The sequence below is a fragment of the Prosopis cineraria genome, unplaced genomic scaffold (assembly GCF_029017545.1).
Source record: "Prosopis cineraria cultivar Desert tree isolate PC_DT_omini unplaced genomic scaffold, ASM2901754v1 PC2, whole genome shotgun sequence".
Lineage (NCBI taxonomy): Eukaryota > Viridiplantae > Streptophyta > Magnoliopsida > Fabales > Fabaceae > Prosopis > Prosopis cineraria.
Genome location: NW_026555333.1, coordinates 5354989 through 5373272, shown reverse-complemented (window position 1 = coordinate 5373272; position 18284 = coordinate 5354989). Strand labels below are relative to the sequence as shown.

At 31.6% G+C, this 18284-nt stretch overlaps 1 protein-coding gene across 2 annotated transcripts; it reads right to left on the bottom strand.

Annotated features, from left to right (window-relative positions):
* Positions 1–11190: 11190 nt before the first annotated feature.
* Positions 11191–12056, bottom strand: LOC129303608 (uncharacterized protein At5g65660-like). 2 transcript variants are annotated; one of them, XM_054943034.1, is made up of 2 exons: positions 11784–12056; positions 11191–11674 (listed from the first exon to the last, which is right to left on the bottom strand). In XM_054943034.1, exons 1-2 carry the CDS (start codon positions 12021–12023, stop codon positions 11513–11515), a joined length of 402 nt encoding a protein of 133 aa, XP_054799009.1. In that variant the 5' UTR covers positions 12024–12056; the 3' UTR covers positions 11191–11512. The 2 variants fall into 2 exon arrangements, with proteins under 2 accessions (XP_054799009.1, XP_054799010.1); XM_054943035.1 differs by having other exon boundaries at positions 11787–12053.
* Positions 12057–18284: the final 6228 nt, after the last annotated feature.

Here is an 18284-nt window from a genome sequence, read left to right as displayed (position 1 = left end):
TTTTTTTTTTTTAAATTAAAGCAGGTTTTGGTGAGTTGAACCTCAAGGTTTACCAAAAATATGTAGGCCTTACTTTCAAGTTTGAATAGTATTTATAAAAATATTTATAATTTACTATCAATAAGGTCTTCAAATTGTTATCAAGATTTTGTAAGTAATGAGCTAGGCCATTATTAGCTGAATTAATTTTTGTTTATTTATGCCGATGATAAATTTTAATTGGGACTTTTACCTGGACATCGCCACCTCGGTGCATGTTTCACCAATATGCATGCAGCCTTCAAGTATACTAAATTACCAATCATTAATGACAACATAAAAGTTACTATAATTTTGCACACATATCAAATACATTGCATAGAGTGCTGATGATAAAAATAAATTAATAAGATGTGAAAGTATATATGCTTACAAATATTCGTTAGTTCTTAAAAGTGGAGCGAATCCGTTAATGAGATTATGTACGTTAATTATTGGTTTCACTGACTCTTAATTTTTTTCCCGATATTTCAAGGGAGCGAATAAATTCTATGTATGTATGTATTACTGAGAATTTTTTTGAATTCTTAATTTCTGCGTAATTCACATTCATGCCTTTGATCATCTACTTATAATTTTTCAAGCAGTGTGCATAAAAACCAATAAGTTGACTGTTGCTGGTCATGACATGCAATGCATATTAGAATATATAAAAAATATCTCACATTTAAATGTTGAAAGATAGATTATAAATAGATAAATTTAAAGTATATAACCAACTAGCTTAAATTATTTTACTTGAATATACTATTCTTAAGCATACTTAATATAAAAACTCTAATATTATATCATGAGCTATTCAATTGAGAACGAAAAGAGAGAGAGAGAGATTAAAGAATGAAAGATGAAAAAAACAACAGGAGATTAAAAAAAAGGAAAGGGAGAAGTGAAGACGAAGAAAATTGAATAAATTTAAGGCATCTAAAACTAAAAAAATAAAAGTATAAGCCCAAGTAAAAAAAAAATAAAATAAAAAAAGTCTCGCATTTAAATATAAAAAGATAAATCATAAATATATGAGTTTAAAAAATATCTAACTAAATAATTTAAATTATTTTAATTGAGTATATTATCTTTAACAATATTTAATTTAAAGAATCTAATAATACATTCACCCACACATGCATTATATAGTACACACAATATAATACTCCTCCATTGTTAGGTAGACAGCAGGTAGACATAAAATGACCATTTTTGCCCCAAGCAAGCTAGTTTTTTGTTTTTTTGTCTTGGGTAACAAGCAGGCTAAGTTTTGACTTTTGTAAAACAATACTTACTGAATGCCATGATGGCGCTATCCATTATTATATGCTGTTTCTTCATATATGATTTATTATTTATTTTATTATTTATTATTTTATTTGTGACTGGCTTTAATTATAGCGCTGCTTTGTATTCGCTCTCTGATGGGGGGGGGTGAGGGGAAAAAGGAGTGAGTCGAAAGAAAAAGAGTGGCAGAGTGATCATGAGGGGAACGAAACTATGCCATGCTTTGCCACATACTTAAAATATACCAATAATTTCAACCACCACACTCATTACTGCTTCTTCTTCTTCTTTTTTTCCAATTTTTTTAACCAAAGGTGTCAAGATTCCCCGCTCTAATATTATACATAAACCCCTTATTTAATTCCGCAAATACCCCCACACCCTCACACGCATGGATCCCACCTGCTACTTTCACATGTTATCAGGAACCCCCTCATTCTGTCCCTCCGGGGCAAATGAGGAAATCCATGCTCGCCACTTTATTCTTGATCCATTGTCTAACGCATTGTAGCAAAGCCGAGGAATGACCCATCTTTATTTTATATATATATATATATTATAAACTTAATGTGTGGAGGAAAGATTGTCATTCATGTTTTAAAAATTACCACTATTATTAATAAACAAAACAACTTCTTGTGATGTTATCTTATGGAAACCTTTTTTTCCAAGAACTTATACTATTCTTAAATTAATAATAATATATAAGTACCTATTAATTTTATAAAATAACCAACATCTCCCTATCCATTAAAATAGTTTAGTGTTGAACATTAAGTTTTAATGATAAAACTCGACAGGATTGAGAATGCTAATTTTTTTTACAAAGTCAATAAGAACTCATACATTATTATTGATTTAAGAATACAAGAAATTATTAGGAAAACAAGTTTTTGAGTATTGTTACACTTTTAACCCAAAAAAATTAATGATCATAAGGGCAACAGAAGCAATTCTAATGCTTTCAATATTATAATTTTTGCTAAGGAAAAATGATCACATCAAAAGATGTCGAGTAATATTAGTTCAAATGCACAAAATAAATAAAAAATATACAAAAATCCCGAGGGGGGGGGGTGTTATTTATTTAGTTGGGGGTAATGTGCATAGAATAGAAGAAGTGTAAAGTGGGCGGAGGGGGACAGAGGAAAAACAGAGGGACGAGAGGCGATGCGTTGGGGGACAAGAAAGCGGCTTTTAATTTTGAATTGCCGGCTTCCCAACGCGACACCTAACATCCTTCACTTACTCTCCCCCCACGCTCTCCTCCTCCTCCGTGACTTTCACCCCTCAACTGCCTTTTATTGCTTGCGCTTGCTCTCATCATGCTGTCTAGGGGCAAGCAAAATTAAATTAAAATTAAAAATTAAATTGAATCAAATTAAACTTTATTTATTTAATTTAATCTATTTAATTTTTCGGTTCAATTTAATTTTTTTATTTTAAATATTTTAATTGATCGGTTCGATTCGATTAGTAAATTTAAAATTGAATAGACCGAACCGACCAAATTACATATAATTTATTAATTTATAAATTATATTTAATTTATAAATTATTTTATTTTTATTTTTATTTTTTATTTTAATAAAGAATAAAAAATAATAACATCATTTGAAACCCCATTTCAATCAGTCACTCTCATCAGTAGGTGTTATAACTGAATTATGGGGTCATTATTTAATCTTCGGTGTTTATTTGTGATTGTTTATTTGATTATCCATGCCTTTATAATATTGGGCTTTATGTCATATGAGTGTAATTAGAATAAGCTTATATTAAAAAAATGAATAGAAAAAAAGGCCCAATTTTATAGTGTTGTTTGTTTTAATATTTAAAAAATGGGCTCAATTTTAATAACCAAATATGAAACTAAAAAACCGAATTAACCGACCAAACTAAATTATTAAATTTCAGTTCGGTCCTTGTTCGGTTCGATTGGCTTATTCAGTTCAATTCGATTTATTTTTAGCGTTATTCGATCGATCGGTTCTGCATATTTTGAAACCGAACCGACCGATGCTCACCCCTAATGCTGTCGCTTTTTCATCTCAACGTGTCATCCACGCGTGTGCATGCCTTCCATACCCTGCATTTCATTTTCAACAATATGCTACTCCTCTACTTCAATATATACGTCACTTTTTTAAAATATAATATGATTAATTTTATAAATTATTTGTTAATGTAATTATTTTATTTTAAATTAAAATTTTTAAATTATCTTTTAAAAGTAAGAGAGAGAAAATTAAAAAAAATAATATTATATAATTAATTTATTTTTTATTTTTATTTAAGAATTATGTTTGAAATTTCACTTATTTTTATTTTTTATACTTTTATTATATTAATATTGATAAAATAAATAAAAATAATTTATAAATAAAATAGAAGGGAGTACAATTTTTCTTTTTGTTTTCTTTTACATTCTATATCTCGTTTCATTTTAATTAAGAAAAGAAAATCAGCTGATTAACTTTATTTTTAAAAAAATAAATTTTTAATTTTATTTTTTTGAAATACAAAATTTTTAAATTTACATTATATCATCTCTTATAATTAATAAGTTTAAATTAAAATAATATTATAAAAATATAATTAATATCCTATCAAGTGTCTTATATTAAGAATAAAAAAATTTATTTAAAAAGCACCCTATAATAGGAACCATAGGAAATACTATATATATGTGTATATATATTAAATTACATTTCAGATTATTTTTATATTATATTCAAATTTAAATTCATTGTTTTTTATCTATCTACATTAAATGGCACTCCCTCCGCTCAAAAATGTAAGACATTTTTGAGGAGTTGAATGTTTAAAAATGTAAGACATTTTTAATCTTTTGAGATGTAATCATTACCTTTTTTTAAAAATGCTTCTATTGACAGTGACTTTATATTTATTATAAGATAGTTAATAGGGTAAATATAAAAAGATAAGGTTAGTTTGAAAGTAGGTAAAACTTTATTGAGAGGTGAGATTCAGTTAAAAATACCTTAAAAAACAGAGTACAATTTTTATGGGCAAAATAAAATTATTATTTTATGATGCAAAGTGACTTAAAACATCAATTCTCGATATTATTTAAAAAAATGATTAAATTGCATTAAAAGAAATAAATAATTTTTAAAATCAAGCATAAAATGTAGTGTTTCATCTTTGATTGTTTTTATTTTGTTGGGTGAAATTCTCCTCCTCGGCTGATTTTGGGAAGCAACGTTGATGGGCGCCTTCGCACGCTTCGTTGTTAAGCACTGGAGATGCACAGGGAGCATCATGCGAATTCACTGTTCCGCATGTTAATTATGATGCTGCTGCTTCTGAGCTGTTGGATCTTGCATGTCCTCATCATCATCATCATCTCTCCCCACTTTCTACGTGACGCCACGCACACGCCATCTTCATGCCCTCTTTGCCATCCTGCTCCAAAATTAGGATTTGGATGGCCTCAATTGTGTTTCTTTAAATCCACTCTTAATTTAAAGGATCTTGGGCAACCAAATTCTAAAATAATCACCTACACACTTTTTATACGATTTTATACGTTTTTATTAATAAAAAAATAGATGTAAAAACTACACCAAAAAAAAATTGCATGGATTGTCAATTACTTAATTATTACTAGAAAAGAAACTACATGAACAAGTATATACCAAAAAAAAAAAGAACTACATATTTTCTCTTCCTCCTTCCATCCTAGCCTTGACGTCTTCACGCCCTACTTAGAAATCGACTTATGATGCCATAATTAATTTAAGATGATTAAATAATCTTAAATTATCATGATAATTGATATTTTTTTTATTGAAATGATAATTGATATGTTAGTCATTCATCTATTATTAAAATCTAACCATTACACTAGCTCACTTGTAAGTATTTTATTTCAAGAGCAATTCACCAGAATCAATACCAAGAATGTGCATGGGATCAGTACTGTGAAATAACATTTGATTTTTATTGGTTATATCTATTTTTGACAAATATTTTTACGTCACATTGTATAGTGTAGGTTTTATTCTTTTAATTTTGTTGGCATATCTCAACAGAGTTTAAATGTTGAACAGTAAATATAATATCTAAAAAAACTCTTGGCAGTAATGTGTTTGGAAATGATATTTAACTAACTTTTAATAAGTTTTTGTTATGAATTTCATTGCACTCCGCAAAGTTTTGGTTTTATTTCATTTAATATTTTAGAAATAATATCTAAATAACTTTTAAATTATTATCTTTTAACATGACATGAAAAACTAATCTTGTACTCTGCACATTGTTGTTGAACTTTTAAATTTATCATTTTTATATTTCTAGCATATAAAATCATATTAACTCATTCATAAACTTAAATTAGACAAAGCTCAGTTAAATTTGTGAGTTAACTTTTCAAATTTATCATTTTTATGTTTTTAGCTTATAAACTTGTGCAAATCTATCACTTTTATGTTTTTAGCTTATAAAATTATGCAAATCTACTTATAAACTCGTTCAGCAAAATAAATACTCCATCTGTTAAAAATGTAAGATATTTTTAATTAAATTTTATCCTTCAATAAAGCAGTTACTTACTTTCAAACTAACATTATTTTTTTCATATTTATTTCTATTAAACACTCTATAATAAATATAAAGTCATTATTAATAGGGACACTTTTAAAAAATTGTAATGATTACACCTCGAAATACTAAAAATGCCTTACATTTTTTAACATTCAACTCATCAAAAAATGTTTTATATTTTTTAATAGAGAGGGTATATATTATGTAGAACTTTGTTTACGAAAATGGTAGGACCCTGTTTAATGAAAAATTAAACTCAAAAAAATAAAAACTAATATTAATAAAAAAGAAAAGAAAAAGTACCAAATATAAGTTGCTTATTTTGAAATTTTTGGGTTGAGTATAATAATTTCTAAATATAGATGGGTTTAATTTCAATTATATACATCTAAAATATATTTAAATTAAATTATGAATATATTTTATGTTTAATTTTTTAATTATATATTTTTAAAATGCTATTTATTAATAGAGATGAACTTTAAAAATTTATGATCTGAATCTATATTTTAAATTTACATATTTATCATGAATTTATTTAAACTTTTAAGTTTAACAACCTACTTTCATTGTGTGAATTTTGCTTTGAAATAAAGCCCATCATATGTTCAATGTACTATATAATGTAAAGGAAAATTATTCGTCTGTGCTTTGTCATAATATTTTTTATTTTTTAAAATTTGATGTTGATCTTCGCTCTATCTTCCCATTAGCACGATCGACAACATTTAGCTAATCGAATTGGTTTTACTTGTAATTTTTGTGTTGCAATAAATTTTATTTTCACGATCAATCTGGACTTCAAAAATAAATTTTACAGACAACTAAAGTATTCGCTTGTCATTATTTTTTGTCTTTTACATGATGTTTGTCTTCCCTTTATCACTCTCCATCAACTGAAGGATAATGATAGTGTTTTTCTCTTACTAATAAAATAATGATATGTAATTGAGATAGTGGCTCACGACCGAACAGAGAAGTTTAGAAATAGTTCCTTAACCGCAACTTTAGGGCTGATTTGAAAACTTTGATTGTAAGTTGTTCCCTTGGTTGATGGTAAATAATCAAGTTTTAAGACAACCAACGAAATCAAATAATTAAACTTATATAAAAATCCACAGGAGAACAAAAAAAAAAAAAAAAGACACCAATCCAAAGCGACTGTTCTTGCAATGAAGACGATGAACAGTGAAAAATATAAAATGAGTACTGAAAAATTAACTCAAGAATTTTAATTCCAATCACAGATTATAATCGTATTTTAAAATTTTAAAATCCTTAATCATAAGTAGTGTTTTTAGATGGCACAATGGCATCAAATATTCATGGGTATGCGTGGGGTGTGATGAAATTTATCTTTAGTGGAAGAGGAGTATTAATTTAAAGTAAATAAAAATAATTTAGATGTACTTGAGTATCTCAAATCAATCAACATTTAGAGGAAAATGCAAAAGATAGCAACAGACACTATGAGTGTGCGTGACAAAGCTTAATAGGACCAAATTAAATGTTGCATGATTGATGATGCTCTGAGAGAAAGTGAAAATGAGCATGGGTTAGCAACTCCAACACGGGCTTTTAATCAACAGTTCGATCTCAAAGAAAGAACTCGTACGTGCGACTTCAACTTTAATGTCGAAAACCACCATATTAAATATTAATTAATTAACCACTTCTCCATGGATTTCCTTTGCTTGATGGCTGCTTCCGAATCGCTCTCTGACATTTCAAAATCGTTTTGTTCGATGACGAGCTAGCAGCTAGCCACCTCTGTTTATGAGCACGTGTGTTGCAATACGCATACTCACTCATCATCCCTCCCTAATTTGGATTGGTTTTTAGTATTGAACGTTAGTATTTCGTTATTACAAAAAATTAAACATGGTACTGAAAAAAAAAAAGTAGTGGATGTTGTTGGCCACAATGTAAACTACAATCAATAGGCCGCAACCATAAACCGAACTTCCTTGAGAGTCAGGTTCACAATCCCACGTTTCTGCAAATGCAGCTATTTCAGGAAAAAAGAAAACACGTATTTAATTTTGTATGGTGTTTGAGAAATTACGAGTTTCATATTATTAAGCGATTAGACTTAATAAAAACACAATACAACCTAAAAAAAGGGAGTTTTGTATAAGTCAAGCATATTAAATAGTCAAACTTCTAACGTTTTGGTTTTAGGATACAAAAAGTGACAAGGTTAGCTCCAAGTCTTAGGCAGTTTTTGGCTTCTCTCTCTCTCTCTCTCTCTCTGGGGTAAAAGACAGCGGTGTTTGGCTTCTTGAAATTTAACAAGATGGTCCACTCTCATGGGCCGGCCGATGCTAACTAAGTTCAACAATAGGCCCAAACTACATCATGTTCGGCCATAGCCCACAAGGCCATGACCTTAAAATATTCATTTTATAATTTTGCCTGTCTCTTCCCCCGAAATCTCTTGACTAAAATGTGACCAATACGTATTTTTCTTACTTGTAAATTAAATTGTATCTATTTAAACCATGCACCTTCTATGTTCACGGAAGAGAATCACAGTTTATTGTATCTTGATGAATTGATAGGATAACAAGTATGTGAAAAGTTATAAATAAGTCTGGACCTTATTTAGTTTATTCTTAACCAAAACAGAAAACCAATGATTTATTCATTTCACTATTGCTCGTATTATGTTGTGATTTATTGGTGTTTAAATGTGCAGGGCTTAGTACTATTTTGATTTTAATAAGGTCAAAACTGGATTTCACTATTGTTATTTGTACTATTTAAGAATCCTTGAGTTTTATTTACACGAATAAAATGAGCTAGATGGGTTACATGTGAAATCAACAAATGTTGCGTCATGGGTTATTTTAATTATTCTTTTGACTTTAATTCCCCTTCTCTTATTGGTCAACAAAAAATCCCCGTTCTTCAAAATTAACGAGGTGTGTCTACAGTCTAGAATTAGAAAGGTACGGTAATTCCCCTTTTAAAATTGACATATTTTGACCAACTGAGAATTTTACATAATAACCTTATCATGAATGTGTTTGAAATTGCATTGGATCATCTTTTGTACTTTTATCAATAATCCATTAACTATGTCATTTTTTATTGACATGACATATTTTTTATCTAAGTTAATTTATCTTTGAATTTTTTTTTAAAAGCATTGGGCATCATATATAATAAGAGAGCCATTTTTCTCCTAAACCACTTTCTAAAAGAATAAAAATTCCCTCCGTTTCTTGAAGGAAAGTATAAGAGGATAAATGCACTTTAACTAATAGTTATATTCATTATTCATAATAAATTTTTCACAGAGATCCTAGTCTTTCTCAAATTAGTCTCCATTGATAACACAACATCTAAAGCTCCTTTACCGATGGATTTGTGAGTATAAACTCAATTAGGAGTTTAATTTTATCCCCTGACATTAGATATATGAATTTTCAGTGCCTTGACATTATCTCGGCTAAGAGTTTCCCCACATTTGAATTTTTTTAATATATTTTTTCTCCTTCTTCCCTCCCTCTCCTTTCCCTCCGTCTCTTTCTCTCCTCTCTCTCCTCCAAATTTGCAACGTAGGATATGTAGACTGACCTTATTGAGCCCTTTAGAGATCGCTGAATCGTGATGAAAATCAAGCTTACGCACATGCTACCATCTTAACAGCTTTCATCAAGTTCTTCATGATTCCCACAGAAAATCCAAGAAGCTTCCACTTGGTAGCTTTAGGTGGCCCTTCATGGGAGAAAGCTAAGAGCTCATCTTCTTTGACCATGAAGTGTTTATAAGACATAGAATGCAGCACCACTCTTCCAAAATATTCAAAACCTATCTCTATATATGGCCAACCCATCGTCGTCCTCTATGGTCTTTCCGGCCACAAATTCATCACTTCTAATGAAGTCATCAGGTCCTTAGCTTAAGAAGATGAGGCTCGGCTCTGAGACCCATTATACGGCAATAACTCAACCTATGATGAAACCCTGTAGAGAATGAAAGGTTGCTTTTCACGAAGGAGATCGAATCGATCAAATGCTCTTCATTGTGATGAAGCCTCTATACCATGACAATCAATGGTCGAACAAATAGTTTCTTCAACACCTTCGTCATGAGAGCAGGTGACCTTCATGTAGACAGAAGCTTTTGCTCTCACCACTAATGACTTGAAGGCGACTTTTATGTAGACAGAAGCTTTTGCTCTCACCACTAATGACTTGAAGTTTGTCACTTCCCAATTCCCTGCAATGAAGGACATGGGTTACGCGTTTCATGTTGGAATATTTATTTAATTATGAATTAACATTAATTAATAAGTTTAAATAGATTGATCTTTATGATCTTGTGTGAACCATGATAGGAGGACCACACAAGTGAGCTCAATGAGTAGAGGCCTAACCCACAACCCAATAACCGTTAATTATTCTTTATCTCTTAATTGACTGAGTCAGAGATAATAAGATATATAATTATTTATTATTTAATAAGGCAGTTACTGATCTGATCTACATAAGACGATTAGTCAATAATCGCAAATACACGACTCATTCTTCTACTTCCATTATCTCTGAACTCTCTGAACGCTTTGGGCACTTGTGGGTTGTGTACCTGCCTACACTCGAGGTAATTGAGATTTTTCAAGCACTCATGGATTCTTCAGGTACGCATACATTACTTTATTTATTTATATGAATTGAGATATACAGTTATAACATTTCATACAAGTAGCTTGGCATCACCACCTCAGGATGAAGATTGCGAAATCATCATGAGAAGAAGAAGCAGCGGCTTTGGCAAGTGATTAAGCAACCAAAGAGAGAGAGAGGAGGGAGGAGAGATAGTGAGATCCGACTCCAAAGTTCATGGATGGAGCTGGCGCTAGCTCATGGAGGCCTTAAACCACGTGTTCAAAGGGAGTGGGGAGGAGAGAGACCGGAGAGAGTGATGAGCTGGAGAGGGAGCACCATATGAAGGGCTTGTTGCTGGAGAAAGAGAAATAGGAGGAGGACCACCGTATGAAGGGCTTGGCACCGGAGAAAGTGGAGTGGCGAGAGGAGGGCAAGGACCAGAGAGAGGGGGGAGAGAGTAGTATTTTTCATATTATAAAAGGAAAAAAATGGTGAAATCTACTGTTAAATATTTTATAATAAAAATGTTAAAAAAAATTAAATATAGGACCTACATTATGGGAAAATAATATAGGACCTTAATCCATATTTTAATTTCTTGTTTGTGTTCCATCTCCTCAAAAAGGTGATGTTTTAATTTAGTCTCAAATCAAAGAATTATACTGTGTATAAATAAATAAATATCAATAGCCGTGAGGAATCAAGTCAGAACTACGTAACAAACGGCAAAAATTGTTTACAAGTGTTGTAAAGTAGGAAAAGGAAAAGAAATTTCAAATGCCTGAAATGTCCAGGTAGACTTTGGGCAACATCATATTGCTTCATCCGTCACAGTACAATTTTTTTTCCTCCTTTCTACTTCTGATCTTTATTCTTAACCTTGTGCCTCGGTCACTTTGATCCATCAGATCCAGCGATCTGTCGGGAAAACATCCCAGTGGCTAATTTGACGGGCTTAATCTTTGAACTTCCCCTGAGCTATAGCCTATATTGTCGTCAAGAAAATCCCGAGTCTTCATTCAAGTGTCACTGCAAAGATCACTAGGATCATCTTTCTGAACTCGAATTGTAATCTTTCCGTCTTTCAGATGATTACAAGGACACGCCATAGCTATGAACTTGGGAACCTCATCTCCTGGCATCAGCACAGGCAAGCTCTGAACCTCGTTCTGCTTCATCGCCTGCAAAAAAAGAAGGAAAAAAAAATCAATGGGCGGTTTTGTTGTTTTCCTGGGTAGGGATAAGAGATGAAGTAATCATTATAAAAATGATAGTAAAAGGACGAGGTACCACAGGAAAGAGAGCAGGTTTCTGGGGGTGAGAGGAAGGTGAATCTGGAGATTGTGAGTGCGAGTGAGGATCGGTGGTGTGGACTAGGCCATGAGATCGAAGCAGAGCTAGAATCTTATCCCAGTGCAAGAAGCAGCAGAAGAAGCAGCAAATGAAGAAGAACAAGGCAAAGAGAAGGGCCAAACCCAGAGGAAACCCTATGGAGACTCTGGCCGACGATGACGTGTCCTCGACCTCCATCTCAGCTTTCTTCCCACTATGTCATGTGAAATGTTTGAAAGAGAGCATTAAATAAAAGAGAGCAAGGCAAGCTCCTTTACATTGATGGGGTTGTTGCTTGATGTGATGATGCTGCACTACGTGGTTAGTGGAGCTGTGTAAGTGTGACATATTTGTTTATTATTATTATTAGCTGTGTGAGTGGGTGGGGTGTTATCATGGTATGACATTGGCATGGTACAATCTCCGTTTAGTACGGAAAAGAAAAGGGATAGCTTTACATGTAGTTTCATGGGAAATCTTGCCTTACTCTCTAAGGTATGGCTTGTCTTGCTTGTTAAGATTTCCAGGGCCTAGTGGGTTGGAGGGGAAGAGCTCTGGGGAAGTTATTAGAGCAGAGTGTTTTACTATATATCAGAGACTCTAGACAATGGGATATTAAGCACCTTGATAATCAGCCAATTAGCAGGTTCCCTGTGTTCGGATTAAACTTTGCAAAAGAGGGAAGCAAACACAGTGGCTGAATGTAAAGCCAAACCTGTCATTTAAAGAGCATGGAAAGCATTAAATTTGTTTTCCTTACTTGTCCTCCTTGTTGGAGGTGCGTTTAGGAATTTCTGACTCTGATGCTGGCTAGTGGGTGGGTGTGTGAGCGTGTGAGAGAGACTTTGGACAAGCGCAGCTTTCACAAATGGCATGAAAAAAGAGCAAGTTTTTTTTTTTTTGTGATGATGAAGGAAAGTGACGAAGTGGTGTACTAGTGTTAAGCACGGCCACTTATAAAGCTCCTCCTTCCATGCAACATGCCTCTCCGTTAATATTGCGCCACCGCATCGTTTACTTTCATGAATCACAAATCATATCATATTTTACATAAATACCAGAAACGAGAGTTATTGCGGACTGTGTTCGTGCGTTTCGTAATAATCTCATCCTCATAGTCAATTAAACAAGCAATTTTCCATGTGCGGTGTATTTAAACGGGGATATAAAAATTAGGTCATTGTCTAGATGTCGAGTTTGGGACTCTGAGGTGGAATGCATTATTATTATTATTTTTTTGAACCTAAAGTTATCCATCCATCAGAAATAATTTCCCAACAATATATGCTCTTGCCAAAATGAGCTTTTTGGTAGTGCTACTTTCTATGGTCAGAATCCAGGAGCTTTCAACGCGCACGCCCACAGGTCAAAGAGACCCACGCTCTTACGCTTCACGGAGTTCTAACCTTGGATTTCAATCGGGCTAATATGTTGGGAGAATGATACGCAAGGACTGTTGGGAGAGAAAAATAGTATTGAAAGACCACGAATTTGTAAAATGACAATGAAGGACTAAGGTTTTTTTTTTTTAAAAAAAGAGAATCACATTTAATGACTAATCAAACAAATTATTCACAAATAAAGATAAATATAAAATTAGTTATTTTTAGACTAGGAACATAAATATTATTTTAAATAAGACTTGTTGTCAATCTTTATTTATGAATAATTTGTTGGATTGATTTTTGAATGTGATTCTCCCTAAAAAAATTGTAAATGGATAAAATGCCCCTCATATGATCATTAGCATGTATCATACACAGCTTAGTTGCAAATCTCCAAAAAAACAAAAATGGAAATATGTTGTAATCTGGAAAAAAAAACTAATTAATATCCTTAAAAGTCAATTAGTTGCAAATGAAAAACAAAAAAATCGTTGAAAACTTCTACCGCAGTTCAAATTAAATTTATTTGAAGTCAATCTTTTAGTGTCTACAATTGAGATTTGAGAATGTATAAAGCTTTTACAATTTGTGTAACATTGGACTTGGGCTAACGTGTGAACAAGTCCCTCATTAGCTCAAGCCAGGTTTGTCGTCTATCACGTTCAGTCATCCTCTATCGGTAACTATTGATAAAATTAGAGAGCTTGCAATGAAAAATTCGATAGTGATTCGATTACATCTTCAAAAACTAAAAACTAATAAATACATTGATATGCTTGCAAACCAAGCATCTCAAGACAATTTAAATCTTCTTATTTTTAGTCAACCACCTTTAAAGAGAATTCTCTCATGCATCGTGGCATATTAAAAATGATTTTAATATAAATAAAAATAGATATAAAAGTAAAGATGAATATGGATATAAGGTTTAAAAATATGTTTGAGATGTTCACGGAATTGAGATATTATTTTTGTTTCATATAAATATTTAAAATATGAAAAATCTAAAATACCCTCATCCAAAAAAAGCTCCAATCCAGGTCGAAGGCCACCATGAACCTGTAACCATGAAATCAAGAAGAAGATCGTGAAATTTCAATTGAAAAACTCAAACATGGTTGCAAATCAAAGACATTGAAGATAGATTTGTTTGCACTTTCAAGAAAATCCTGCTACTCAATTTAAAAAAGATCCATTCCAAATCGAAAACAAGGATTGTAGATTTAGAAGACAATGGTTTATAGATTTGACATCTATGGACTGTTGTCTCTTCGTCATTGTTGGAAGTCTAGATTTAACATATAAACCTTATAATGTCCACTTTAATATTACTAATAATCACCACACAATTAGTAATTAGGAGTCACTAAGCTCCTAAACTTACCTTATAATCTAAGAAGGGTTAAAATTTAGTTTATAAAATTTTTAAATCATTTGGGATCCCAAAATCCTTTGAAACAATATTTGAACTCAAACTAATTAAGTTTTTAAACAACAGAAGCATGAAATAATCAAGAAATAAGTCACATAAGAAGAATAAGGGAACAAATTGCCAACTTTGGTACATACATTGCGGCTTAGGGACCATATGCTATAGCTTGTGGCATAAAGAATTCACTATAACCTCTATGCCATGTGTCATGATGCACATGATAGCTCACCTATGATGAACTTTTAACATACACCATTTTTATATACAAGATTCGATGGAAGTGATTTAAGTGCCCACATTAATCTCGTTTAATAGTCTAACTAATGGCAAAGTTTTGTTTTGATTCAACGGTTAATTTGAAAATTAAATACCTAGATGTATAAAATCATTATTGAAAGTGTTTTTCAAACATTCAAATGCCCAAAACCTAAGACTTATGCCGTTGACCTATTTTAAATTCAAAAGGACATCTTGCACCTGATTGAACAAGTTATAAAGTAATACAACATTAAAATCAAGATTTGGCCTCTCATTGCCCCAATTTCACATCAAATTGGGCATTTCATGAAATTCATTTTCTGGGCTAAATCATCTCACATGCATCAAAGACATACATTTGTAAACCTATTTAACATATTCCCTTAATGTTTTACCAAACATATCCAATAGGCTAAGATACCACACCTATATATATACATTAGTAATATTACAGACATGCATTAATACAACTAAGTGCTTATACTAATATTTTAGCTCTCATCACACGTATCCCATAATGAAATATGGGCTAACATATCAATGTCACATCATATAAGCACTGCACAAAACATATGCAATCCCTAGTTGGCAATGATATTTATAAAAAATAACTCAAAATATAAAAAGGCTTTACTATCAAGTAGGCTATAGCTACTCTCTACCTAGTTCTTTCCTTTGTTTCCTTTCTACTTCCAAAGTTACAAAATGATAACCATGAGGTGAGACAGAGTCTCAATAACTAGAATAATTCATATCATCAATTAACAAGTAAAATTATAAACAAGTAGTAGAGTAACATGATAAAATTAGATACTTGTACCATATAAGCTACAGAACACACATATACATTTGTCTATCTATCACTTGTATAACATCTATGATTACATTTTCATCTAAACTTCCATTACTTTCCAACTGAATTTTTAGGCTACCTCATGATCAATTCCTTAATAAGTTGACCTAAGCTCACCTTTAATGTAAGAACTATTCATCAAAAGGCGTTTTCAACTATTTTTAGACTATAGATTTTTCCTATTCATATAATTGGTGTGTTATATACTCCAATTCCCCGAACACCTTTTAGTTGATATAGAGTCACTCCGATCCATCAAATGCTTTTTAGTGAATACAAAGCCAATATCGACTATGAGCATCCCAAGGCACTAGCTTAATCATATAGATTTTCATTACCTTTTCAACTAAGATAAACTCCTACCTCTTACTCAATCATGCATTTACTAATGAAACACTAAGTATTTTCACATGCTCAAACACATCTAAGACCTCGCTTTCATTTAGATTGACAAATATATTTTTAAAAAAATTACATTACCTAACCTTTAGCATACATTTTAATTATGAACATTTTCTCAATTGAAGTTCTTTTACCCATTCTACACATTTTATAAACAATAACAAACACACACTTCACAAATAACTTGTAAGTAACTTTACAAGCTAAAAAATAATATGCATTTTTGATTGCCTTAACCCTTTTTACCAAAAAAGTTACTTGCGGTACAATGTTAGCTTCAATAGCCTCTTTAATCTTAAAGGTTCCAATTTACCAATATCTACAAGTCCAAACACTATAAGTTAGTTTCAAACTTAACAAAGGTACGATTTAAACAATCAAAATAGTATAAATTTCTAACCTTTATCATCGGACAATTCTAAGTCATAACCAATCTCCATAAGCTTCCTATAATTTCCACTAATCCCATTAATCTCAATATAAGGTTTTTACAACTTTAAACCTTTCACTTGAGGCTAGAACTCAACTAGTAACTACCAACTTAGTTGCAAATTGACTGCCAAGAACGTTATAAGGATCATTAGATTAGATAGCAACCTTCCATCAACTCTCAACCCAAAAGAAAATGGAGTGGATAAGGAGAGGAAGGAAGTTTTAGCTTACTTGGAAGATGAAAGTTTGAAATTAACTCTTAGATGCCCAAAATTTTTGCCCTACCAAAACCTTCCTTTTCTCCCCTTGCGCTCCCTATTTTCCCTTTTTTTCTCTCATTTTCAACCTTGACCACAACTTTTCTACTAAATTTCTGCATCATGCATCGCAGTGTGTGATACAATAAGCTAAATCTCACTTTAGCTCACCTATTTTAATCTAATCTGATCTAATTCTCATTTTAACTTGATCTTGAAGTTGACTAATGATCAAAATGTCAATCAACCATTCAAAAACATGCTTAATTTAACTAATCTGCTAACTTACTAATTTACCCCTTTAATTTGCTATTAAAATCTAGATTTAATACTTGGGACGTTATGAACCTCTTCTTCTTTCTTCTTGGCCATATCCAAAAGCACACGAGGCATCGTGATGCAAATCTCAAAGGTGCCAACTTGCTATTAAGCTTTAAAGGCTATTAAGCTTCAAAGGCATTGAAGATACTTGCTGTTATAAGGCATCGACTCGTTGTTAAGCTTCATATCACATGGCCTTGTGATGCAAAACCTAGAGCATGATGTCGGCAACATTAGGTTCTGAAGGTCACTATGTAGTTCACCAACAATAGGTGAAAGAGTGGTGGTAGCTAGGTGAAAGAAGGTTACAAATATCATAGATCTCACTTCTATAGAATTGATCAAAATTCTATGATCAATTCAAGCATTTTTGGTGGAATATAATTTCATGTGGAATTCATATTTGACATGCCAAACATGTTAAAACTTGATTTCCATCTTCAATTCCATTTCCATGGATCTGAATTCCACCAACTAAAGGAGAACTTAGAATCTGATATAACCTTGTTTTTGTATCTTTTCCAAGGTACTTTTTTGGTGGCCTTGTATTTAAAAAAAAAGCTTCCGAATGGTAAAGTATTGTTGAAAAATGTCGTCATTGCAGAAAAAATAAGGGGCCAAAAGAAAAGAGGCTGAAAGAACAACAAAGAACCATGTCTAAAGGGGATGAAGATAAGAAAATCAAACTTTTCCCTTCTTACATATACACTATTACAAGATAGGTTTTTAACAGTGGGTAAAAAATACTTTTAACAGTAATTTTATAACTGCTATTGTTTCAAGGGATGTTAAAAGTATGTAACTTTTAACAGCTATTGTCTAACTATTATTAAAAATAAACTTTCAATGTGTCTATGTCCGTTATTAAAAGTTGCTCGTGAAATTTTGTTTTGACAAAAAGAGAGGCACTCGTTGTTAAAAGTGTATCTTATTTTTTTTAATTTCCACTTTCATCAACAGGTGAGAGGCACCTGCTATTGAAAGTGTATATTTTTTTTATTTTTTTAATTATCTTTCAACAACCAGTGACATATGACATACTGTTGAAAGTTAACTTTTAATAGTGGGTGAAGTGTCACCCACTATTAAAAGTTTTAAATTTTATTTTATTTTAATTTT

Bases quoted from the DNA above. Each gene is read 5' to 3' on its own strand.
- LOC129303608 (XM_054943034.1), bottom strand. From the start codon at position 12,023: ATGGAGGTCGAGGACACGTCATCGTCGGCCAGAGTCTCCATAGGGTTT. The intron at 11,675-11,783 runs GTACCTCGTCCT...CTTTTTTTGCAG, and splicing joins AACCTGCTCTCTTTCCTGTG to GCGATGAAGCAGAACGAGGT.